Source organism: Engraulis encrasicolus, chromosome 11 (genome assembly GCF_034702125.1).
Source record: "Engraulis encrasicolus isolate BLACKSEA-1 chromosome 11, IST_EnEncr_1.0, whole genome shotgun sequence".
Lineage (NCBI taxonomy): Eukaryota > Metazoa > Chordata > Actinopteri > Clupeiformes > Engraulidae > Engraulis > Engraulis encrasicolus.
The window spans coordinates 46,585,683-46,611,018 of record NC_085867.1 but is presented as its reverse complement, the minus strand read 5'-3'; the positions used below and the strand labels follow the sequence as shown (position 1 = coordinate 46,611,018).

At 43.7% G+C, this 25,336-nt stretch overlaps 1 protein-coding gene across 5 annotated transcripts in view; it reads left to right on the top strand.

Annotated features, from left to right (window-relative positions):
* The window catches only part of LOC134458446 (bone morphogenetic protein 1-like), a 130,528-nt gene extending 106,101 nt beyond the window's left edge, over positions 1-24,427 (top strand). The window contains exons 14-21 of one of the 5 annotated variants that reach the window (XM_063210765.1): positions 871-1,043; positions 3,133-3,156; positions 3,326-3,482; positions 5,615-5,740; positions 10,220-10,347; positions 14,378-14,591; positions 17,670-17,920; positions 24,252-24,427. In XM_063210765.1, coding sequence (XP_063066835.1) covers positions 871-1,043; positions 3,133-3,156; positions 3,326-3,482; positions 5,615-5,740; positions 10,220-10,347; positions 14,378-14,591; positions 17,670-17,920; positions 24,252-24,386 — 1,208 coding nt within the window. In that variant the 3' untranslated portion in view covers positions 24,387-24,427. Of the gene's footprint in view, positions 1-867; positions 1,044-3,132; positions 3,157-3,301; positions 3,483-5,614; positions 5,741-10,219; positions 10,348-14,377; positions 14,592-17,669; positions 17,921-24,251 lie in introns of all 5 variants that reach the window. The other 4 variants (XM_063210768.1, XM_063210764.1, XM_063210769.1 and 1 more) reach the window with 4 other exon arrangements.
* Positions 24,428-25,336: the final 909 nt, after the last annotated feature.

The window sequence follows — 25,336 nt, the reverse complement described above, 5'->3', positions numbered from 1 at the left end:
CTGAAAAACACCAAATTTCATGTTCAAGTCCTGGTACACTGTACATTAATAATGTATGAGGTCCAACTGTAACACACATTTGAAATGACCTCGCGGGCCAAATAAAATGACTCCGCGGGCCAGATTTGGCCCCCGGGCCTGAGTTTGACACCCCTGCCATATGGGGTCGCCTGGAATTCCAATGATGTCCAATGGGAAAATGTCTATGCGTGAAAAAAAGATTACTAATAAATATCACTAATTAATATAACTTAATGCATATACTGTAGTCGTACTGTCAGAAATATCCACTGGTGTATATATTTTTAAAAATATATATTTCTTAGGGCTTTTTGACAGGATAGTGAAGGTAGTGACAGGAAGTTAGTGGGTAAAGAGAGCTGGGGAAGGGTCGGCAAAGGACCCAGACGCATAGCAAACGAGTGCCCTACCATTTGCGCCACGGTAGGGCCAGAAATATCCACTGCCAGCAAGTTTGCTCAGTCATGTTTTTTGGTTGTGAAAAAAATGTTTATGGGGTCCCCAGAAATTCGGGTTGTCAAAAAGGGGTCCCGTTGCAAAACATGTTGGGAAGCCCTGCTATAGTTGCTCCTATTGTTTAAGATGCTGAAAGTGGGGGTCGCTGTGGCACAGCGCACTAAGCCCCCCATGTTTGGGCTTACATTGCCCATGGGGACCCCGGTTCGAGTCAGTCCGGCCGGGGTCGTTTCCCAGCCCTACCCCATCTCTCTCTCTCACACAACCTTTTCCTGTCTCCTCTCATACTGTCCTGTCATAAAAAGAAAAGCCAAAAAGCCCCAAAAAATACATTATGAAAAATAAATAAAGGTGCTGAAAGTGTTTTTTTCTTCTGTGCCCGCTCCCCAGCAGCTGCGTGCGGTGGCCTCATCTCCAGGCCCAACGGTTCCCTCTCCAGCCCCGGCTGGCCCAAGGAGTACCCCGCCAACAAGAACTGCATCTGGCAGCTGGAGGCCCCCCCGCAGTACCGCATCACCCTGCAGTTCGAGACCTTCGAGACGGAGGGCAGCGACGTGAGCAGGGGGGTGGGACAAATCATCCATCATCATCATCATCATCGTTATTATTATCATTATCATAATCATTATCTTTCTTCCCAGTGACTGTTAAAGTGATCAACAGGGCAGAGAATCGTATATGAGAGTGAGAAAAATCAGACGGGTTCTTTTCCAGTATCCACTTTATGTCGGGTGAATGCCCCTTTAGGAGACAGGCTTGTACAAAATTCCGAATGGAAAGAATTTCAATTCAAAGTAATGCCATAATACGAACACTAGGTGGTGGTGTTCTATGTACTTTCAATGGGCGCTGTAGCTTAAATTCAAAGAAATTCAAGGTAATGGCACCACCTAGTGTTCGTATTATGGCATTATTTTGAATTGAAATTCTTTCCATTCGGAATTTCGTACAAGCCTGTTAGGAGACCTTCGATTATGCGACCTTCGGAGTCTTGAGGTAGAGAATAAATCTTTATTTTTTAGTCCTTTAGCGCTGTAGATGGCGGTAGCGCACGTCTTGTGCAAACACCACGAAAAGAGAAGAAGAAGAAGGAGGGACAACGCCCCCTTAGGAGACCAAGAGTGCATCTTAATATGGGACCTTGCCTCCTCCACTTGCCTCCTCCACTCGCTTCTCGTCATGATGACATCACTGACAACAGCATTATATTTCAATATCTTGCAAAAGCTCAATTGTAGAGTCTTTTTCTCGTTTGCAATTGTTATGGTGAATGAAAAACAGTCCCTCAAAAGTTGTTGTGGCTAGGCTGACAGCTGGGAAACTTTATCGTTTTCTCCACGGAGGAGGGGCCAGGAGGCAGGGCGAGGAGACAAGCGCAAGTGGAGGAGGCAAGGTCACATATTAAGACGCACTCCAAATTTTGAGCACAAGCTTTTGCATTGAGTGGGCGTGTTTCGATTCCTCTTTATTATATAACCTCTTTGAACAGGGCTTCCAATAGTACTATAGATGCCATTTTGTTGTCCTGATAATAGACTAGGTCCATTTTTTAACCTGTTTTTTTTCTCGTAATGCCCCCCACCTTACCTGTGTTTGAGACAAGCCACACCTCTTACTCAAGACATTAATGAATACGGTACATCCATCATTTTATATGGGGACCATAAATGTGTTTTCATTTTGGTTGTCCTGTTGGATGTTCTGTTGGCCTCGTCATAATATTCACTTTGAATGTTGTTCACAACCTCAATGCAGACAAAATGCAGCAGATCTCCTGCTTCATGTCTTTTGTTTATGGAATAAGGTTGGAGCAGGTTCGCACACTAAGGGCCTACTCTATCTCAAAACCTAGTGCAGTGACCTTCCAAGTGTATCAGCCTAATTAGTCACGCCCAGTGATTGGATACTCTTTGGTGAACTCTACAGAATATCCAATCACTGGGTGTGACTAATAAAGAGTATCCAATTACTGCGGGTGACTAATTAGGCTGATACACTTGGTAGGTTTTGAGAAAGGCCCTAAACAAGACACAAAGGTCAAGCACAAGGAGTTTTTTAAATTTTATTCAGAGCAGGGTAGAGCAGACGTTTCAGGCTGTTGCCATCATCAGTGCTCTCTGTGCTCGCATGGGCAAGACAGAGTTACACAGCTGATACCTATGTAGTCTAATTTCAGAAGTGAACATATTGAAAAGGCCATAAATTCATCCGATATATTACCAGCGTCCCATGTGCGTGAGGCATTGGTGTAAATCTCAGGATCGATGGTACACCATCAGAATCTGTTATTTTTAATTCATCGTCATGCCCCTGGGCTTACTTGTATCCGTAATTTTCTTGTAGCTAGCACATATTCTCTTTGCATTTTGTAACCCTCCTCTTACTGTGTGTGTGGGTGCACACGTGGGTTTGTGTGCGGGCGTGCATGTGTGTTTGTGCCTGCAGATGTGTAAGTACAACTATGTTTCGCTAAGGGCTCTCCTTCAGCTCCAAACATGCACACAGACACACACACACACACACACACACACACACACACACACATTCTCTCAACCGCATTTCGTAACATTCTTGTGTGTGTGTGTGCGTGCGCGTGTGTCCGCATGCGTGTGCGTGTGTGTGTGTCCGCATGCGTGCGTGAGTGTGCACATACAGGTGTGTAAGTATGACTACGTGGAGGTCCGCAGTGGCCTCTCGTCCGGCTCCAAACATGCACACAGACACACACACACACACACATTCTCTCAACCGCATTTCGTAACATTATTGTGTGTGTGTGTGTGTGTGCGTGCGTGTGTGTGCGTGCGTGTGTGTCCACATACAGGTGTGTAAGTATGATTACGTGGAGGTCCGCAGTGGCCTCTCGTCCGGCTCCAAGCTGCACGGCAAGTTCTGCGGGGGCGAGCGACCGGAGCCCATCACCTCGCAGGCCAACAGCATGCGCATCGAGTTCAAGACCGACAACACCGTCTCCAAAAGGGGATTCGCCGCACACTTCTTCTCAGGTGGTGCCTTGTTGACGTTTGACATTTTCAAGGTCGACACTTGACACTTAAGTGTTGGCGGTTGGTTGACATTTGAGTCGTGTGTGTGTGTGTGTGTGTGTGTGTGTGTGTGTGTGTGTGTGTGTGTGTGTGTGTGTGTGTGTGTGTGTGTGTGTGTGTGTGTGTGTGTGTGTGTGTGTGTGTGTGTGTGTGTGTGTGTGTGTGTGTGTGTGTGTGTGCGCTACTGAAAATGCTGAGAATCATTTATTGGGTTCGCAATTCTTGTTTATTTGCTCACTGAACTGTAAAATTAGTTTAAAGATGCTTTAATTCCTACCCTTAACTTTCCATACACCTTCACCCTTGGCTGAGGTGCCGTTGTTGCAAGGCACACAACCCCACATTGCTGCATGGACTGTAACCAATACCCTGTAAAAATCATAGCCGTCCATGTCCTGTAAATAACTGGGAGTCGCTTTAGCAAAGCTAAGCGTTAGCAAAGTTTAATGTAATGTTAAATGTAATGTAATGGGGTAACAACTTCCATTTGTAGCCTCTGTGTGTGCACTGGGGTGCATGTTTGTGTGGACGTGCGTGCGTGCGTGCGTGCGTGTCCGTATGCACATGTGTCTGGGCACTGGCGTAACGCAAGTACTTCAGGCCCCCCTGCAAGCTACCAAGAATGGGCCCCCGAACGAAAAAAGAGGGCCTAATATCATGTGGAAGGGGCCCATTTCTTCAAGTCAAGGGCCCATGTGGCTCCCCCGCCTCATAGGGGCTGCGGGGGTATAGGCTACTTTACGCCCCTGTGTCTGAATTTGTTCTCACCGCCCTCCACTCAGTTGAAGGTGAAGATTGTGCACATCCCAGGAGAAGGTGCGGGACATGGGCTGACTGCAATTTTCAGAGTGAGGAGTCTGTACACCCAGTCTGTACACCCTCTTGTTTTTTTTTATTGTTTCATGACTGGATTCAGCAAACAATAGAAGAGCAACAAAAGGGAAACAAAGGAGATGCGCACTCGGCGCTTCTAAATTAACAATCCGGTGCAACCAGAGCAGTACTAAATTATAAGTACAAAGGAAAAAGAATCTGGTGCCACACGGATGTCTATTTTTTGTTATTTATTTTTTTCAGTGCAGTAAGACGTTTCGACATGCATCTGCATCAGAGTCCTCGAGGAAAAAAATAGACATCCGTGTGGCACCAGATTCTTTTTCCTTTAGCAACAAAAGGGATTTTGTGTGTGCGGACTCCTCACTCTGAAAGCTTACCACCCCCTATGTCAGGGGTGTCAAACTCAAATTGACTGAGGTCCAAAATCAAAATCTGGAACGAAGTCGCAGTCCGAACTCAACAATTATTTTTTTTAAAAGGCCTAAAACTGTCCATACATGCACTTCATAGTCATAGTTAAATTTCACATACACACATACACTCTTTCCCATCATATTTGTCTGTTCAAATGTGTCTGCACATCCTGTGATACAGCAAATTGCATGTTCAAGTTGTGTTACGCTAAACATTAATGGTGTATGTGTGCCAACTGCAATACACATTTGAAATGATCTCGCGGGCCGAATAAAATGGCTCCTCGGGCCAAATTTGGCCCCCGGGCCTGAGTTTGACATCCCTGCCCTATGTCTTCCAGACAAAGACGAGTGCTCCAAGGAGAATGCTTACCACCCCCTATGTCAGGGGTCAGGAACCTATGGCTCATGTGGCTCTTTTGGGAACAGTATATATGGCTCTTACTCACCTAGGGTTTCCAACCATCCTTTGAAATACGGAATAGTCCTTTATTTATAAATAAAAGTACAGGTTCCATATTGAGTTGAAACCGGACACGGGAGGTTAAAATGTGTTAAAATGCAGGAAATTACTGTACATCTAAGAAATAGGACATTTTCGGGGAGAGAACTCCCAGACCCTCGCCATGATGAAGTTGATAGTTGACAGCTCCCGTTATCAATAAGAGTAATAACTTGACAGTAAACTCTAAAATTTGTTGGGCTTAATTGAAATACACGCTTTTCAGTGTATTCAGTGTTTTTAAAAATGGTACGGCTCTCATGAAAAATTATTTTTTAAAAATTGGTGTTTATGGCTCTCTCCACCAAAAAGGTTCCTGACCTCTGCCCTATGTCTTCCAGACAAAGACGAGTGCTCCAAGGAGAATGGTGGCTGTCAGCATGAGTGCGCCAACACCTATGGGAGCTACGTCTGCCAATGCCGCAGCGGGTTCGTGCTCCATGACAACAAGCATGACTGCAAAGAAGGTACACACACACACGCGCGCACGCGTCGCACGCCTCAGACACACACACACACACACACACACACACACACACACACACACACACACACACACACACACACTTAATCGTGAGAGCGGTGTCGCATTGAAAATAAGAAAAATAAATAATGAATAATATTATTGATGATAATAATAATGAAAAGCCATGACAATGACCTCCACTTGCCTTGCTTATACTGTAGAGCAGGAATGCATGCATTATGAAATGACTAAACCACATGATGTTCATGAACCATTCATTTCAAAATGAAATGGGTTTTTTTCATAAGCTTTTTTGTATTCTGTTTTTCTTCTAAATTACATGCACAGCTCACAATTCACATATGACACGAGAGCAGGCTTATTTGTATTCTGGAGCTCTGTGATGGTGATCTATGGCCTTTCCTTTCACATGTGGCCTCCTGAGGCCTATGTATTAATTATCATATTTGTAAATAGGAAAGGCAGCCAGATTAGCATTTACAGTGTGTGTGTGTGTGCGCGTGTGTGTGCGTGCGCGTGCGTGCGTGCGTGTGTGGGTGCGTGCATGTGTCCCTGAGTGTTTATGTTTACTTACTGTGTTTAAACTGGATGAACAGTGCATCAGTGCAACAGTACAAATCACTGCAGTCATTTCACAAAAATGGAGAAATATGTGATTTTAGTTGTATAATTAAATTAATATTTACTTTTCTGTGCTAAGCTTCACAGATGTTGTATTGTTAATAAATTCTTAATTAGGCAATGTAAGAAAACTGTTATCACGCTACAGCATACTCACACAGAGACACAGTGATACCTCTATAAAAAAGTTTACTTCTGGCCAGGAGGGAAGTATTCTTCAAACAGTGACGGTCCGACTGGGGTTATATACAGCCATTTCAGACACGCATACATAAACATATCCTTTCCAAGAGACTGTTGGAAACATCAATCTTTCCAAGGTTTATGCTTTACATCAACACTGAATTAACTGCTTATCAGGCCTTAAAGGAAGAGGCCTCTGTTATCGTCAGGAATGTACAGAGAGAGAGAGAGAGAGATGGAGAGAACAAAACAGGCTTCATACAAAGTTCATCTAGCTCATGCAAATGGTTACATTAATATGTATAAAGGCAATAATTATCTTAACATGTATTGAAACTTACTCCATGCACATTTTGGAACCACCTTGTGTGTTAATTGAAATATTGCTCAAAATGTTACTTTTCAAAAGTGGTGTACTCAGTATTTACATACACACCATACGCACAGAATTTAGTATGAGAAAGGCCTAAGACATCAATATTGTTAGGGGTATGCCACTATTTTGGGGCTTAATACAGTTAAAATCGTTGGCTGGGATTTATAAAGGTGGTAAAGTGTCTTATTTTTCATGTAAGCCGGTGTCTTGCTTTAAGACAAGATAAAAGAGGGAATGTCGCTAAGCTAGTGAAAGTCAATGTATCCGTGTAGCATGCAATGCTACACGGATACATTGACTTTCACTAGCTTAGCGACATATTCCCTCTTTTAACTTGTCTTACAGCAAGACAACGCTTAACATGAAAAATAAGACACTTTACCACCTTTATAAACCCCAGCCAACGATTTTAACTGTATTAAGCCCCAAAATAGTGGCATACCCCTTTACGGGTCTTACACACTAGGGTGGTAAAGTGTCGCGGAACGGCTGCGATTTTTACCGCCGTCAGTGAAAATACATTGAAACATATCTGTCCTTACCCACCAACCGGCGGTAGTCGGCGATAGCGGCGCGGGAGCTGGCTCCGCGCCGCGCTGCATTTGGAACATAGAACTCGAGCACATTTTTCACGCCGGCGACCGGCGATGTCTCATTCAAATGAATGGCAAAGTAGCACGCTAGCTTTGGATGTGGGGAGGGTTTTGAAAAGGACTGGCCGCGCACGCCGACGCTGTCAGTGTGAAAGGCAGAGTAGAACATACCGCCCAAAACTAAGCAGAAAGACTGCGTTCGTCTTGCGTCCTTTCCGTTCTGCTTTGATATGTCTGACGCCTTAGAGGGAGGAATAGGGAACCTTTAAAGGATGTTGGGGTTGAGACCTGTCAGGAGACCATTGCAATAATCCAATCTACTAGAAACAAAAGCATGGATGAGTTCTTGAGCTTTGAAAATGTTTTTAGGTGATAGTAAGCAGATTTTGCTCAGATGAACACCCATGTCGAAACGTTAGTCTTACTGCACTGAAAAAATAAATAGCAAAAATCGACATCCGTGTGGCACCAGATTCTTATTCCTCTGAACAGATTTTGCTGTACTTTTAATGTGAGTTAAAGGATAGCTCCGGCTTAAAATGAAAGTTTCACCATCGATTTGCCATGCCCCAAAATGTATCTAATGATGAGCCATTCTGAGAAATGCCGCGCCGTTACGGAGTTAGCTTATTTTAAGTTTTTTGGTGAATAACACAGCCAATGGTAACCGCTGGGGCCAATATAAAAGATTTTTTTTTTAAAAAAGTAGACATCCGTGTGACACCAGATTCTTTTTCCTTTGTACGGATTTTGCTATACGTTTAATGTGAGTTAAAGGGACACTGTGTGAGATTTTTAGTTGTTTATTACCAGAATTCATGCTGCCCATTCACTAATGTTACCTTTTTCATGAATATTTACCACCACCCTCAAATTCTAAGTATTCACTATGACTGGAAAAATTGCACTTCTCCATGGTCCGCCATTTTGAATTTCCAAAAATGACTCTGCTTGGATCGTACTAGGAAACATTTGTATATTACTTAGTAAACCTTCAGGTAAAGATGAAATTTGGCAATAGGCAGCCCAGTTTCAATGAGCAGCATAGTTGCAGTACCTTTTTTGACCATTTCCTGCACAGTGTCCCTTTAAAGGAGAGCTCACTATCTAAATGTACACCAAGATTTATCACCCCTGCATTAACCTTATCACCACGGCAGGTCAGTTCCGATGAGATGAGTTCCCTGAAATCCTCCTCAGTTTTGTCATTGTTCAGCTGTAGGACGCTCTTGCTCATACAGTTTTTAAGGTCACCCACAGAGCAGGTCAGTGTGCCCACTCAGTGGGCTGAAGTCGTTGGATGAGAAGGAAAAATAAAGCTGTGTGTCATCAGCACAGCTGTGTTATGATATTTGATGTTGATGATAATGATGATAATGATTAATGATGTTCATAAAGGTTGGACCAGGCTTCACCCGACAATTTTTCTCTTCTTTTTAGGGTGCTGACCAAAATATTGTAAAACTGAAAAAATGAGAATAGGTCGCACCATGCATAGGTTTCTTTATTACACAGTGTAATAAAGAAACCTATGCATGGTGCAACCTTTTCTCATTTTTCAATGATTAATGATGATAATGACCCGTCCCAGTGGGAGCATGTTTAAATTGAACAACAGGGGGGGCTAGGATGGATCCTTAGGGGATACCACAGGGTTGTGCAACCACAGCTAATGCCACTAATGAGTGGATTAAATGATATTTGTTTTTGTTTTAGTGGGTTATCTAAGGACCATATTCATTGCCGTACATTCATTACCAATTACTTATTAATTTATGGGGATTAGCTGTGTACTACTGCCAGACGCCCAAAAGCATCATTGACCCACCTGTTGGGGTGAGACAGAAATGAGAAGAGGGAGCAAGCTGTCCCCAGCTTTTGTAACTCTCAATTCATAAATGCACAATAGCAATCAGTTCTCTGGTATGTCCAAACATTCAAATGCGTGTGTGCATCTGCGTGTGCGAGTGCGCACTCGTGAGTGCGTGAGTGCGTGTGTGCGTGCGTGCGTGTCCTTGTCATTTTGTGTGATTGGTTTCATTATATGGGCTTAAGTGAATTAGAAATGAGAAGAGAGAGACAGAGATTAAACTTTTTTTCAGTTCTAAATTTACATATGTATGAGCTTCCTATTATTCTGCTGTAAAATAACAATCTGTTTTCTGACATGTCCTCGAAATACAGTTACCTCTTGGAAAATACATTATACACACAAAAAAGTATACATAATTTACACAATACCTAATTTATGCTATACATTGTGTATGTGTGTGTGTGTGTGTGTGTGAGAGAGAGAAACAGTCATTGTGCAGTCTTGTGTGCATCATGTTGTGTTAATGCTAGAAGAAAGAAAGAAAGAAAGAAAGAAAGAAAGAAAGAAAGAAAGAAAGAAAAGAAACACTTTCTTTCACCTCTGTGGGTAAATTAACACATTTGAAGCGCTAAACAAATAGGCCATGCCCCTAGGCAGCTGGCTAGAATCTCGGAAAGACCTAAACAAAATAAAAATGCTGTGTGTTTTGGCACTGACATGTCAAGGCGTGAGCAGTGTGATTGCAAATTGGCCAGGATTCTCCTTTAATCACTGGTATGGTGTTGAAATTGTTGTCGAGTTGTATTTTTTTCTGTTTCTTGAGCACAATGCTCCATCTCATCAGTGTGTTAACGTGACTCTAACGTGCTTCAGCGGGATGCGACCTGACGTTGAACAGCGTGTCTGGCACCATCACCACTCCCAACTGGCCGGACAAGTACCCCAGCAAGAAGGCCTGCACCTGGACCATCGCCACCACACCGGGACACCGTGTCAAACTGGTGCGTATCCCCAGGGTTGCCAGATGAGGCTGATGATTTCCAGCTCAAAAAATGCTCAAAACCCGCCTAGGAGCACAAAATCCCGCCCAATTGTATTGATTTCTATGGCAAAAATTGGGCGGGTTTTTCTGCTAAATGCCATTTTTTCCCACACAAGGCCATCCTAAGCAGCCCAATTGGGCGGGAAACAGCCCAATCTGGCAACACTGCGTATCCCACCACAGGAATCATTTTGATGTCTTTCTTTGTTGTTGTTGAAAATGCAGTTTGTTATTTGAGGGGGAGGTTGGAGCACACTGCAACTTGAAGTTAAACCAATTGTCAATGTATTTTATAAGCTAATTCATTAATTAATACCATTTTAATCAAATCAATGTATACCATTTTATTATTATTCGGGGGGTAAACCTTCGGCAGCAGTGTGCTCCAGGTTTTTCCTCATCCAACATTTGTCCCACTGTAATGCACCTGATGCGTAGTCTCCCAGTTGGTTATTATTTCCATCCCAATGTCAAAGACAGGAATTTCTTTTACACACAATGCAGTAACTTTTCACCTATGAAATAATAAAAGAACCATCAATGTTGTCACTGACCCGTGTTGCCCGATTGGGCAGTTACGGACAGTTAATTGGGCTACTTGGGATGGCCGTATGCGGGTAAAAACGGTAAAAAATGGGCCATTTGGTGTTTTTTTCCGCAGTTTTGTGCCCATACAAGTCAATGCAATTTGTGGAAGATGGGCGGAATTTAGCGTTTTTTTTTGCGTTTTTTGAGAACCTTTTGGGCGGGATTTGATCAGACACATCTGGCAACACTGTCACTGAGCCACTCTACCAGAGATTCTTTAGTATATAGAGATATGCCAATGTAATAGGTTGCTATGGGCACCTAACATGACCAGGTTCCGGTCTGCCTAAAGGGGCGTGTCATAATGCTCCTAGCATTGAATAGAACAGTCCTCAGGTCTGCCTAGGTCTGCCTAAAGGGGGATTTCCCCCCCCCCAATAATAGAACCCGGAAACAATGGGCCAATGGAACCTCTCTCTCTTTACGCTCTCTGACTCTACTGCATGTGCCCTAATAAATCGTGTCGATACGAGCTGCCTGTTGAGCAGAGCGACCAAGCCGTTATAACGGACTTTACTAGTTCTTCTCGGGGACATGTTAGAGAGCTTGATGAATATATGCTTGTGCAAGATGGGGGCCTAGCTTTTAAATGCAATTTATTTCATGTTTTTATGTGCTTTGGAGGCTGAGCTTTTTAGGTTTTTATAGGCTGAGGGCACTTTTACCCAAAAAAGGCTTAGGCATTTAGCAGGCGTTTGTTTGCAGGTGCCTTCGGCTAAAATTGGTTAATGTTGCGCGAGTGAGTCCCTTTAATGAAGACCGTCTACCTCTTACCGGCAGGATAAGCATGTTCCTAAACCCTGATAATGATTGTAAGTGAAGTGAAAGCCCATTGGGAAACTCCAACTCCCATTGTCATTGTGACACAGCACTCCACAGCACACAAGTGAACACTGCACACTGCACACAACAAAATTGCATTTATGCCTCACCCGTGCAAGGGGGCAGCCCTCAGTGGCGCCCCATGGGGAGCAGTGCGGTGGGACGGTACCATGCTCAGGGTACCTCAGTCATGGAGGAGGATGGGGGAGAGCACTGGTTGATTACTCCCCCCACCAACCTGGCGGGTCGGGAGTCGAACCGGCAACCTCTGGGATGCAAGTCTGACACCCTAACCACTCACCCATGACTGCCCTGCTCACCCATGACTGCCCTATTTTAGACTCCTACTGGCATTCAGCAGGTGTTTTAGGCCTATTGGTTGCTCATCTCGAGAGACCACAGGCCCTCATTTACCGCTACCCCATGGAGGTAGTATAAGAACTGGAAAGAGTGAATAAGTCCCGCCTCCAGGAAATGCTAGGCTAGTGAATTCAGCCAAAATTGAACGAATTTTTCAGCTTCAAAGATAGAGTCGTTTCCACCGCCAGTTTACTCAGCCAATTACGTGCCACGTTAATGACTGACTTACGATTGACCAGAAAGATATATGGAAGACGGGCATTGGATGCATGGAGGTGCCCAACCACACACCTGTATAGGTATGTGTGCCCAACACTACACTCGCGCACCCACCAATCGCGTCCACCCTCTTTGAGCGAAGTGGCCGCTAATCAGCCAAATCCTGACCCCCTGACCCCACCGCCTGCCCATGAACAGGGTCGCCAGATGAGGATGATGATTTCCAGCCCAAAAAATCATCAAAACCCGCCTGGACATCTGCCCAAATGCTGTTTTTTTTGCCCTTTTTACCCTTGCTTCAACTGTTGCTGTGACACACACACACACACACACACACACACACACACACACACACACACACACACACACACACACACACACACACACACACACACACACACACACACACACGAGTGTTTATATGAAAGGTCTATCTACTGGATTTAAGCGTGTGTGTGTGTGTGTGTGTGTGTGTGTGTGTGTGTGTGTGTGTGTGTGTGTGTGTGTGTGTGTGTGTGTGTGTGTGTGTGTGTGTGTGTGTGTGTGTGTGTGTGTTAGGACTGCACAATTGATCGAAAATAATCAAATATTGTGATAATATCGTGAAATCGAAGTCGTGATTTTAATCGTGATTTAATCGTCGCAATAATGACCTACCTTTTGAGAGCATCCTTGAAGCCAGAACATACTGGCAGGCTGGTGTTTTCTTTTTTTGCTCATCCCGTACAATTCATTCTTGCTTATATTTCATCTTCTTATAATTAAAAAAAAAATCTGCCAAAAAAATCAATAATCGTGATTAAGATTTTGACCAAAATAATCGTGATCATGATTTTGACCAAAATAATCGTGATTATGATTTTTTCCATAATCGTGCAGCCCTAGTGTGTGCGTGTGTGTGTGTGTGTGTGTGTGTGTGTGTGTGTGTGTGTGTGAGAGAGAGAGTGTGTTGATTACATTAGCCTTCTGACTCGTGCACAACATTATAGACCAGACACTTACAAGAATAATTGTGACTAATTGTTTTCAAAAACATTTTTGTGTGTGTGTGTGCACGTGTGTGTGTGCGCACGTGTGTGTGCGTGTTTGTGTGTGTATGTGTGTGCATGTGTGTGTCTGTGCCTATTGTGTGTGTGTGTGTATGTGTACGTACTTGTGTCTGTATCTGCGTGTGAGCGTGTGTACATAAGTATGTGTGTCTGTGTCTGTACCTGCGTGTGTGTGTGTGTACATACGTGTGTCTGTGTTTGTTTCTGTGTGCATGCGTACGTGTGTCTGTGTCTGTGTCTGTATCTGCGTGTGAGCGTGTGTACATATGTACTTGTGTCTGTGTCTGTATCTGCGTGTGTGTGCCTACATACGTACGCGTGTCTGTATCTGCGTGTGAGCGTGTGTACATACGTGTGTCTCTGTCTGCGTCTGTACCTGCTTGCGTACATACGTAGGTGTGACTGTGTCTGTGTGAGCATGCGTACATATGTACTTGTGTCTGTGTCTGTGCCTGTGTCTGTATCGGCGTGGGTGCGTGTGTACATACGTGTGTCTGTGTCTGTACCTGCTTGCGTACATGCGTACGTGTGTCTGTGTCTGTATCTGCGTGTGAGCGTGTGTACATATGTACTTGTGTCTGTGTCTGTATCTGCGTGTGAGCGTGTGTATATATGTACTTGTGTCTGTGTCTGTATCTGTGTCGGCGTGTGTGCGTGTGTACGTACGCGTGTCTTTGTCTATGTCTTTGTCTTTGTCTCTGTACCTGGGTCAAAGACGTCTTTGTCATTCAGTGTTACGGACACCTTCCGCCGACTGTAACTGCAAAAAAAACATGATTTTTAAATTGTTTCAAGTGAATGGATGACAGCCGAGGCTTTCATGAATTCCCTGTAACAATAAATATATAAAAAGAGTCATGGTTTTTTTACCGTTACAGTCAGCAGAAGGCATCCGTTACACTGAATGACAATGCCATTTTGCACATCTTTGACCCACGCGTGTTTGAGCAGGCCTTCACGGAGATGGACATGGAGGCCCACCCCCAGTGTGCGTACGACCACCTGGAGGTGTACGACGGCCGCGACGGCCGCGCTCCCAGCTTCGGGCGCTTCTGCGGCTCCAAGAAACCCGCGCCACTGGTTGCTAGCGGCAACCGCATGTTCCTGCGCTTCTTCTCCGACAACTCTGTCCAGAAGAGAGGCTTTGAACTCAGTCACTCCTCAGGTAAGAGATACTCACACACACACACACACACACACACACACACACACACACACACACACACACACACACACACACACACACACACACACACACACACACACACACACAGACGCACACATTCTGGCGGATTTCCTTTCAAGAGGATGCTAATGGCTGAGGCATCTTTAATTCTGCATCTTCAATAGGCGGATTCCGTTTTGAAAATTGCAACAACAAAAAAAAGGAAATGTGGGCGGATTGAAGGGCTGTAAGAAACGATATTGTATTGAACCGAGAAATCGTGATACTCAGTCACTATACTGTAGAATTGGCACTCTATGCATGATCCCTCACTCAGCTTGCAGGTGCATCACAGTGGGACAGACTTCACTGGAAAGGAGAGGCTGGAGAACACTGAAAAGACTTTATTTTGTGCACACACCCAACTAACGTGTCTGTGTTGCAACACCTTCTTCAGAGTCCCTGGTTCCAGTCGCTATACTGTATCGTAATGTAAGGAGGCAATATCGTGATACTCCCTTTCAAAGTTTCATTATCCTTCAAGATACAAGATACAAGATATTTTATTTGTCATGTATATATATATGAAACATATATGAAACATATATATACAATGAAAAGCTTCCCTGCTCTGGGAGTCCCAAAAAATGTTAAAAAGAATGTTAAAAAGGCAAAAAAAGTAGGAAAAAATATATATTTAAAAAGTTGAAAGCTGCATTTTTTGTAAAAAACAAAACAAAAAAATAACCAGTCCAGAAAACAACCATGTGATTCGATGTGATGGTGTTTCCAAGCTTCAAATGACACACATTTCAGAAATCGTGGGGTGTCGAATCGAACCGCAGGTCAAAAATCGTTGATGCGAACCGAATCGTGAGTTGAGTGTATCGTTACGGCCCTAGCGGATTGTCATTTTGAGATTGGGCTGGACTGGGACTGAAAAACAGCCCGGGCATTAAAGACAGAGATTTTTTAAGTATATAGAGATATGCCAACATAATAGGTTAGTTTAGTTTGTGTGTGTGTGTTTGTGTGTACTCGTTATTTACTCTTTAAAAAAAAAAACTAACCCCTCTTTGCAACTGCACTTGTTGTTCTGTATATCTCCTGTGCACTTTGTATTTGCTTGTGATGTTGGCTTGATTATGTCCTCTTTTGAAAGTCGCTTTGGTTATAAAGCGTCTGCCAAATGCAATGTAATGTAATATAATGTAATGCATTTTCCTCATGCGTAGACCCAGCCCCTCACACCCCCCTAAGTTTCTACGACCTCAGTCCGTTGTCTATATTAAAGATTGAGATTGAAGGCCGGTCTCAAAGGGAGGGGAAGAAAAACAAAACAAACAAGTAAACAATATCCAACAAAATTGGCACCTGTGGACTGTCGGCCGACCGGGAAAACGCCCTGTATGCCAGATTACCAGTCCAACCCTAGTACCACGCACTGATGACGGCTTAAGAGCACCTGCGTCTGCTTGTGGACATGGTGGTAATCTATAGATAAATAAGGAGACGTAGCTTGTGAGTGCAGATTTTTCTTTTTTATGAAAAAATAATAACACACACAGCACACCACAATCCATTAGCATCCACTCGAGGCCTATTTTGTGGTGGTTGACAAATGTGTCCTCATGGTCCCTCACATGTTATTTTGGGGTGATTTTGAAAAATTGTCGTTATTTAATGTTCCGAATTCAAAAGACACCGCACACTGCTTACTGTTCTTTTTCTTTATTTTTTCGGAGCGAACAACGCGTTCCACCCAGTGCGTCATCAGATTCGCTCTTTGATCGTTAATTCATGTTGTTTGCTGTTGTTGTTCTTGCTATTACTCCAATATTATTTGTGCTACTCCTATATTACTCCTATATCACTCTGGGAAAAAGCAACTGTTAAATGCCAAATAAAAATATTAAGTGAAATAATAATTAAAAAAACTTTGGTTAAATATACTCAAACGATACAAACAAAAAACATATTTATCTCACTTGATGCTATAGTATGAGTTGTGACTGTTTAATCACCTGTCCCTGTTTTACCTGGTTGTCCAGGTTTTCAATGATCTGTCCTGGGGAAAAATATTTTACCTCGAAACTGAACGAAGGGACCTGTTGCTTACAACAATGGGACATATCCTTATGCTGTGATAATTAACAATCAATTTAAAAAAAAACGATTGAGTTGTCAAAATTTCCAGGGTTTTTTAGTCAGATAGAGGGGGCAGCCATAATTACTGTATCACTGTATGCCAGTGGTTCTCAAACTTTTTCCATCATTCCCCCCTTCAGAGGGTCTGAATGCTTCCGAGCCCCCCCAAGCAACAGCAGTAGCCTATTCGCGCAGACTGATTTTGCGATCGGTGCGCAGAATCAAAGGAAAGGTGACTGGTGATATGTTAATAGGGAGGGACTGCAGTCGAATGCAGATGTGTGTTCATTTCCTATGCGATTCAAATTCATGACAATTAATCATATAATGTTGGTGAGGGCTTTAAACTTATTGACTTATTGGCGAAACAGGAAATCATGTCCTTGGGAGGGAAAACCCAAAATTAGATGTCACACGCCCCCCTGAGATGCCTCCGCGCCCCCCTAGGGAGGCTTACGCCCCACTTTGAGAAACACTGCTGTATGCTGAAGGCACTGGGCACCCTCAGAGGAAACTTTCCTTTCACACCACCTACTGGTTGAGTAGAGTTGAGAAGAGTTATTTCATTTCCCAAAGGAAGGTAGCCTCTTACTGCAGATGGGGTCGCCGGCGGGCCTATTCACTATTTGCTGAAAATACTCAACTACATCATAACATTGCTATGACAGTCCGAGAGATGTCTTGAATTTATTTTCGTTTTTCCTTTTGACACCTCCGACTGCTTGACACAACTTTCTGTTGCTCTTCACCTCCAAGGTGAGACTGTGGGGCTAGTCTGTAGGCTGACACCTGTACTGCCATGCCTGCTTACCCCAACTCTTTTTGTTTCTTTCTTTCTTTCTGTACCCATCTTTCTTTCTTTCCTTCTTTCTCTCTCTTCCCCCCAACCCCCCCCCCTGCTCCATCTGTCCGGCGACCTCCCCACTCTAGAGTGTGGGGGTAGCCTGAAGGCCGAGGTGAAGACCAAAGACCTCTACTCGCACGCCCAGTACGGGGACAACAACTACCCGGGCGCCAGCGACTGCTTGTGGGTGATCTCGGCCGAGAAGGGCTACGGCGTGGAGCTCATCTTCCAGACCTTCGAGATCGAGGAGGAGGCCGACTGCGGCTATGACTACATGGAGCTGTTCGACGGAGCCGATGCCAAGGCCCCAAGGCTGGGGCGCTACTGCGGATCCGGGGTACGTACACAGTTTAAGAGGCTGGGGCGCTACTGCGGATCCGGGGTACGTACACAGTTTAAGGCAGGGGTGTCAAACTCAAATTGACTGATGGTCAAAATCAAAATCTGGAGCGAAGTCGCGGGCCAAACTCCTAATTTTTTAAATAAAAAATGGACTAAAATTGTGCATGCATGCATTTTATACTCATAGTTAAATTTCACATACACTCTTTCCCATCATATTTGTTAGTTCAAATGTGTCTACACATTCTGTGCAAATTTCATGTTGAAGTCATATTACGCTATACATTGATGGTGTATGTGGGACAACTGTAATAGACATTTGAAATGATCTCGCGGACCGAATAAAATGGCTCCGCGGGCCAAGTTTGGCCCCCGGGCCTAAGTTTGACATCCCTGGTTTAAGGGGTCTTACACACTAGGGCGATAAAGCGTCGCGGAACGGCCGCGATTTTTACCGGCGTCGGTGAAAATACATTGAAACATATCTGTCCTTACACACCAACTGGCGGTAGTCGGGCGTCAGCGGCACGTGAGCCGGCTCCGCACCGCGCTGCGTTTGGGAAATAGAACTCGAGCGTATTTTTCACGCTGGCGACCGGCGGTGTCTCATTTAAATGAATGGCAAAGTAGCACGCTAGCTTTGGCTGTGGGAGTTTTTTTGAACAGGACTGGCCGCGCACGCCGGCGCTGTCAGTGTGAAAGGCAGAGAAAAACACACCAGCCGAAACTGAGCAGAAAGACCGTGTTCGTCCCGCGACCATTCTGTTCGGCTTTGGTAAGTTTGACTTTTTGGTATGTTTTCTCTGTCACTGAACGCAGTGTAGTGACGTCACGGTGTCACATGACTCCTGGAAGGAATAATTCTTTATCTGTAACAAATATTCTGGTTCGAAAAAGATAACCATGGCCACCAAACTCTTCAATTGAACTACCCCAACGGAGGATCCATCTCAAAATATCAAACAGTATATTACGACAGCGCCTCTCTTTCTCGCTTATGTATAATAACTGGAAGAGCGAATGGCGTTCCTTCCAGGAGTCATGTGACACCGTGACGTCACTACACTGCGTTCAGTGACAGAGAAGTGAATCTGCGCGACAATAACAACTCAGGGCATGAAAACATGTGAATATGTTTCTTGTGGCTCGTCTTTGGTGGACAAAAATAAAATGGATTACTATGAAGTATCACTTTGGCGAACCATTTTGCGGACGTAGTTGGAAGGCGGAAGCTGAAAGAGGTAGGTGCGCCACTTTCGAAAACTCCTGTTGTATCGTACCTATGCTTCCTTATGGAAATGTGAACCACTAGATCGACTTGTATGGACCCACACACCACGGCCAAAGCGTTCAAAAGGGTTTTAATGCACGCTAGGAGCTTTAAAACAGGTCAATTACGTGCCCGAAGGGTCAGGTTTTAACCGAAAACAGCGCAATTGAACAACTTTGCGCAGCAGGCATGAAAATTTCTCGCGGTTTTGCCTTTTTTCCCTTTCCCTCGGTCCACCCAAGATGGAATATTAATCCAAACTGGCCGGAATTCTCCTTTAAGGGGCTCAAGGTAGGATTAAAAGTTTAATTAATCACTGTCCCGAGTCAACAGATGCTTACTTGAGTCATTAGTGAGCGTGTCAAACACTTCAAATACGAAAAATCGCTTTACATACCGTATTGAGATTTGTATCAACTGCTGGCATTCCATGATGAAAAGCATTCTCACAGCGAGTTTATTTAAACAGCATTTTTTTTAAAGACTGTAGATTTTAAGACAGGCATGCCACGGGCACTGCGCAAACAACGTCAGCCTACATTGTGCCCCTTTAAAAAAACTCTTAAATCTGAAATTAACTATGTTTCAAATAACATTTGGATCATTTTTGAAGTCTTCTTTTGCACCTCCTTTGGTCAGATGTGTGGAAGCAGATCCCCAGTGTCACCAAGCTACCTTAACCTAGGCTACATGACTCCATATGAAAAAGTAATTGCTCCCTCAACGTTATAATTTGTTGAACCACCCCCAGCAGCAGCAATTTTAGCCAAGGGTTAACAGGAACTGGCAAACAGTCTTTCACATCGATGCAGAGGAATTTTGGCCAACTCTTCTTTGCATAATTGTTTTTAAAGGGACACTGTGTGAGATTTTTAGTTGTTTATTTCCAGAATTCATGCTACCCATTCACTAATGTTACCTTTTTCACTAATATATACCACCACCATCAAATTCTAAGTATTCATTATGACCGGAAAAATTGCACTTTTCATACATGAAAAAGGGGATCTTCTCCATGGTCCGCCATTTTGGATTTCCAGAAATAGCAATTTTTAGCTGCAAAAATTACTGTACTTGGGCCATACTAGAAAATATTAGTTTATTACCTAGTAAACTTTCATGAAAAGGTCAAATTTGGCAGTAGGCGACACAGTTTCAATGAGCAGCATAGTTGCAGTACCTTTTTTGACCATTTCCTGCACAGTGTACCTTTAAATCAGCTACAGTGGAGGGTTTCCACACATGAACATATTTACAAACTGATGGTTGGAAATTATCCTTCAGGATTTTGTTTTGTTTTGTAGAGAGCAGAATTCATGCTTATTCAATCACAGCCGGTTGTCCGTGTCCTGAGGCAGAAAAACAGCCCCAATACGTACTCCGCACTTCTAAAGTATCAATCTGGTACAACCAGAGCAATACTGCTGTAAGTCATGAATAAAATGGAAGAAAAATCTGGTGCCAAACTGATGTCTATTTTCTGTTTTTTTTTTTTTTTTTTTTTTTAATATATATTTTTTTAATAAAGTTTCTGATTGCACTGGGGAAAAAAAGAAATCTGTGTGGCACCAGATGTTACTTCCTTTTGATTTATTTAATCAGAAGACACATGTTGAAGTGTTAGTCTGATTGCACTGAAAAAATAAACAACAGAAAATAGACATCCATGTGGCACCAAACTTTTCTTCCTTTATTCTAAAGTTCAACTTTTCTTTCATCTGTCCATAGAATATTATCTCAGAAGCTTTTACGCATTGTCAAGCTAATTTGAGACAGGTATTCATGCTCTTCTTGTTAGAGGTGGCTTTGGCCACTGAACTGTGACATGCTATTTTTACCTCAGTATCTTTCTTATGGTTGAGTAATGAACACTGCCATTTTCTGAGGTAATTAACAGCTCCGGTTGGTAAGATGTCATTCTGTGTTCCTTTATGACAGCGGTTCCCAAACTTTTCCTTCTGCGCACCCCCTTTTCCATTTCAATGTCGTTCTGCCATTATTACAAGTCTAGGAGTTATAAGTTACACTTCAGATGGACCCTTCAAGCATACAATTCACCAAACAATTAAAAACTACATAATGTTCATGAATTCTGTATAAAAACGCACATATCAGCCATGGCTCTATTCAGCTCATGCACCCCCTTATGGCAGGTCACGCACCCCCAGGGGTGCACGCACCCCACTTTGGGAAACCTGGCTTTATGAAGTCTTGTATCTACCGTCACTGTGGGCACTGTGGGTCAATTTTAGTATGACAGCCAGTCTTAGAAATGTTCATTGTTCACCGCTGCACCATGCTTTCTCCATTTGTGGATAATGGCTCTCACCGTGCTTTCCAGATGTCCCAAAGATTTAGAAATGTCTTTGTATCATTTTACAGACTGAAACATGTCCATTGTTTTTATTATAATCTGCTCCTGAAGGTATACTGGATCGCAGCGTGATGTCAATGGTACAACACATTGTAAAACAGGTCCTATTCAAATTATCTCTTGATTTGAAAGGTCTGGTAGCATTCAGACCTGGGCAGCTGTGAAATATACAGAGGTTAGACAATGAAACTGAAACACCTGTCATTTTAGTGTGGGAAGTTTCATGGCTTACGTGGACTTCAATCTTCATTAATTGCAAATTGCATTAGAGGGAAGCGTGAAGGTTAAATTAGCAGGGTAAGAGCACAGTTTTGCTCAAAATTTTGCAATGCACACAACATTTTGGGTGACGCATTAGAGTTCAAAAAGGAGAAATTTTGTGCGTGTAGCTGGTGCATCTGTGACCGAGACAGCAAGTCTTTGGGTCCGTACGAAACGGGGAACGCAGTTGTCCTTCCAGTGTCGGTCCAGCTAACTGGACATTGAGTCACCAAGTGCGAGTCGAAACGAGAAATTGCTTTATTTCCTCCCTTGGCAGTTCAATGCAATTGTGGGCGTAACAGGGATATTTGAGGGCAGCATCAGATGCTGACTTGTGCTGCCTTTGTACCCAAAATGCTGTGCGCCACCTCCCTCTCAACAGGGTACCTGAAAACAAACATGGCTACCACCCAAACTACCACCTTATAATGCTCTTTATTCTGACACGTATGTACATAGATATTGAGAATTGAACCGATAAATCAACATTGTTTTATCTAAATATGCCGTCGCTAGATCTATTTATAGCCTCTTTTACGATTCCGCCGTCTGGCGGTCATTCACCGTTCAAATAGCATAAGCGTAAGCTTTGCGCTAACGTGATGAACGTAACTCCCGCCATAGAATCGCCGTAGGATCGAATGCGCAGGGCAGCGCACTCGTTAGTGCCATTACTGCCTCACCAGCTAACTTCACCTATCTAATCAGAGACCTGTTTATGTAGCATGGGAGTCATCGAGTCACTGCCTTCCATTTCGAATTGAGCCTTTGTGATTAAGAGTCACAGTATCCAAGGTTAAGTCTGCATACTGTACCACCAAGAAGGATGAACCACATCCTACTGGATTGACCGTGAACGCAAGAGGAAGTTGTCTGAAAGGGATGTTTGGGTGACGGGCGGTGTATATTGATCCTGTGGAGCTCCCGATGGAACGTTCTGGTGGAAACAGGAGAGTTGAGGTGCACATTTAATTCTACCGTGATTTGGACAGCTATGGTTTCGTATTTTTTTCATACAGTCCAGGTTAGCACCCAAACATCCCTTTCAGAGAGTTCCGCCAGCTTCCTCTTGCATCCACAGTTAATCCTGTTGGATGACGATGTTGATGATGGTCGTTTTGGGTAGGGTGCGCACATCCAAAGTCACTTGTTGCAGATGATAGACAAAAGTGTCAGACAGTTGAAGAGGGTAGGTCTGCACACTGCGGAATAAGAATAAGATTAAAACGGCAATTAAACAATTAAACAACAAATAAAACTGCCTAATGAAGATCCTGGGTGATCGACACGTTCCTGTTTTAATTTAATAAGCTTTATTTTTTGGAGCTTATTCCGCAGTGTTCAGACCTACCCTCTTCAATTATCCTGCGGAATAAGCTCCAAAAATTAAAGTTTATTAAGTTAAAACAGCAATTAAACAATTAAATAACAAATAAAACTGCCTCACGAAGATCCTGGGTGATCGACACGTTGCTGTTTTAATTTAATAAGCTTTATTTTTTTGGAGCTTATTCCACAGTGTTCAGACCTACCCTCTTCAATTATCCTTCGGAATAGGCTCCAAAAATTAAAGTTTATTAAATTAAAACAGCAATTAAACTAACTACAAATGAAACTGCCTGACGAAGATCCTGGGTGATTGACACGTTGCTGTTTTAATTTAATAAGCTTTATTTTTTGGAGCTTATTCCACAGTGTTCATCAGACCTACCCTCCTCAATTATCCTACAATGACCATAAAGGTGACGTCAGAGAGTTGGCCCATTGTTTCCGGGTTCTATTATTGCAAGGGGGAGAGGGGGGAAATCCCCCTTTAAGCAGACCTAGGCAGACCTAAGGACTGTTCTATTCAATGCTAGGGGTATTATGACACGCCCCTTTTAGGCAGACCGGAACCTGGTCATGTTAGGTGCCCATAGCAACCTATTACATTGGCATATCTCTATATACTTAAAGAATCTCTGATAAGGTGACGTGTTGCTCTCCCCTACCTCCACAGCCTCCGGAGGAGATCTATTCCGTGTAGGCTACTATCCTACTATATATATGACCCACTTTCAATACATATTCATGTCTCCACCGGTGGAATGCCCCTTTAATAAGCTTAAGGAGCTTATTCCGCAGTGTTCAGACGGACCTACCCTCTTCAATTATCCTACTGTACAATGACCATAAAGGTGATGTGTTGCTCCCCTCCTACCTCCACAGCCTCCGTTGAGGTGCGTACGGCAGACAATTAGACTGAACTTGAAAAAGAATGGTCGTCGCACACTCAGAACTTCATGCAGTTACATTTAATAAGACCAACGTTTCGGCTTACGCCTTCATCAGGGTCCTGATGAAGGCGTAAGCCGAAACGTTGGTCTTATTAAATGTAACTGCATGAAGTTCTGAGTGTGTTGCTCTCCCGCACCTCCACAGCCTCCGGAGGAGATCTATTCCGCGGGGGACGCCATCGTCATCGTGTTCCACTCGGACGACACCATCAGCAAGAAGGGCTTCCACCTGCGCTACACCAGCACCAAGTTCCAGGACACGCTGCACACCAGCAAGTGATACGACACCTCTCACACACACACACGCTCATCACTCACACACGCTCATCACTCACACACACACACACACACACACACACACACACACACACACACACACACCAGCAAGTGATACGACACCTCTCACACACATACACGCTCATCACACACACACACGCTCATCACACACACACACATACACACACAGTTGTCACGCACACGCATGAACACACACGCACGCACGCACACACACAGACACACCGATTCACACATTAAAGCACACATGTGCAGATACATACTATATATTCATGTGCGCGCACACACACAAATCTGTATCAACTTGCTGGTGCAGAGAAGGATGTGAATGTAATATTTCTTTCTTCAGTCTGTCCCCCAAAGACCAGGATCATGGGGAGAGTTGTTGGTGTTTTAACCCATTGACACCTAAGGCACCTGCAAAAAAGGGTGCTGAACGCCTGAGCCCTTTTTAAGAAAAGCTGCTCTCTGCCTATAAAAACCTGAAATATCTCAGCTTCTGATGCACATAAAAATATGCACTAAGTTGCATATAAATGCTAAGACCCTCATCTTTCATTAGAATGTGTTAATTCATCTCAAACAAACAGATATTTTTGATAAAGTTGTCTCAAATCTCATGAGCCTGAATGTTGCGTAATGCAGCTCCAGGCGCCAGGGCCAATGTTGCGCAACGCAACATCAGGCATCAATGGGTTAAGGCAGTTATCCCTTAGGCTCCACCCCCAGCACCAGCACCACCACTCCTTAGTGAAGACCAAAGCTGATGTGCAGAACAAAACCCTTTACTCATTTGGCTGGATGGTGGAGAGATGAATCGTTATCGTGTGTGTGTGTGTGTGTGTGTGTGTGTGTGTGTGTGTGTGTGTGTGTGTGTGTGTGTGTGTGTGTGTGTGCGTGTGCGTGTGCGTGTGCGTGTGTGTGTGTGTGTGTGTT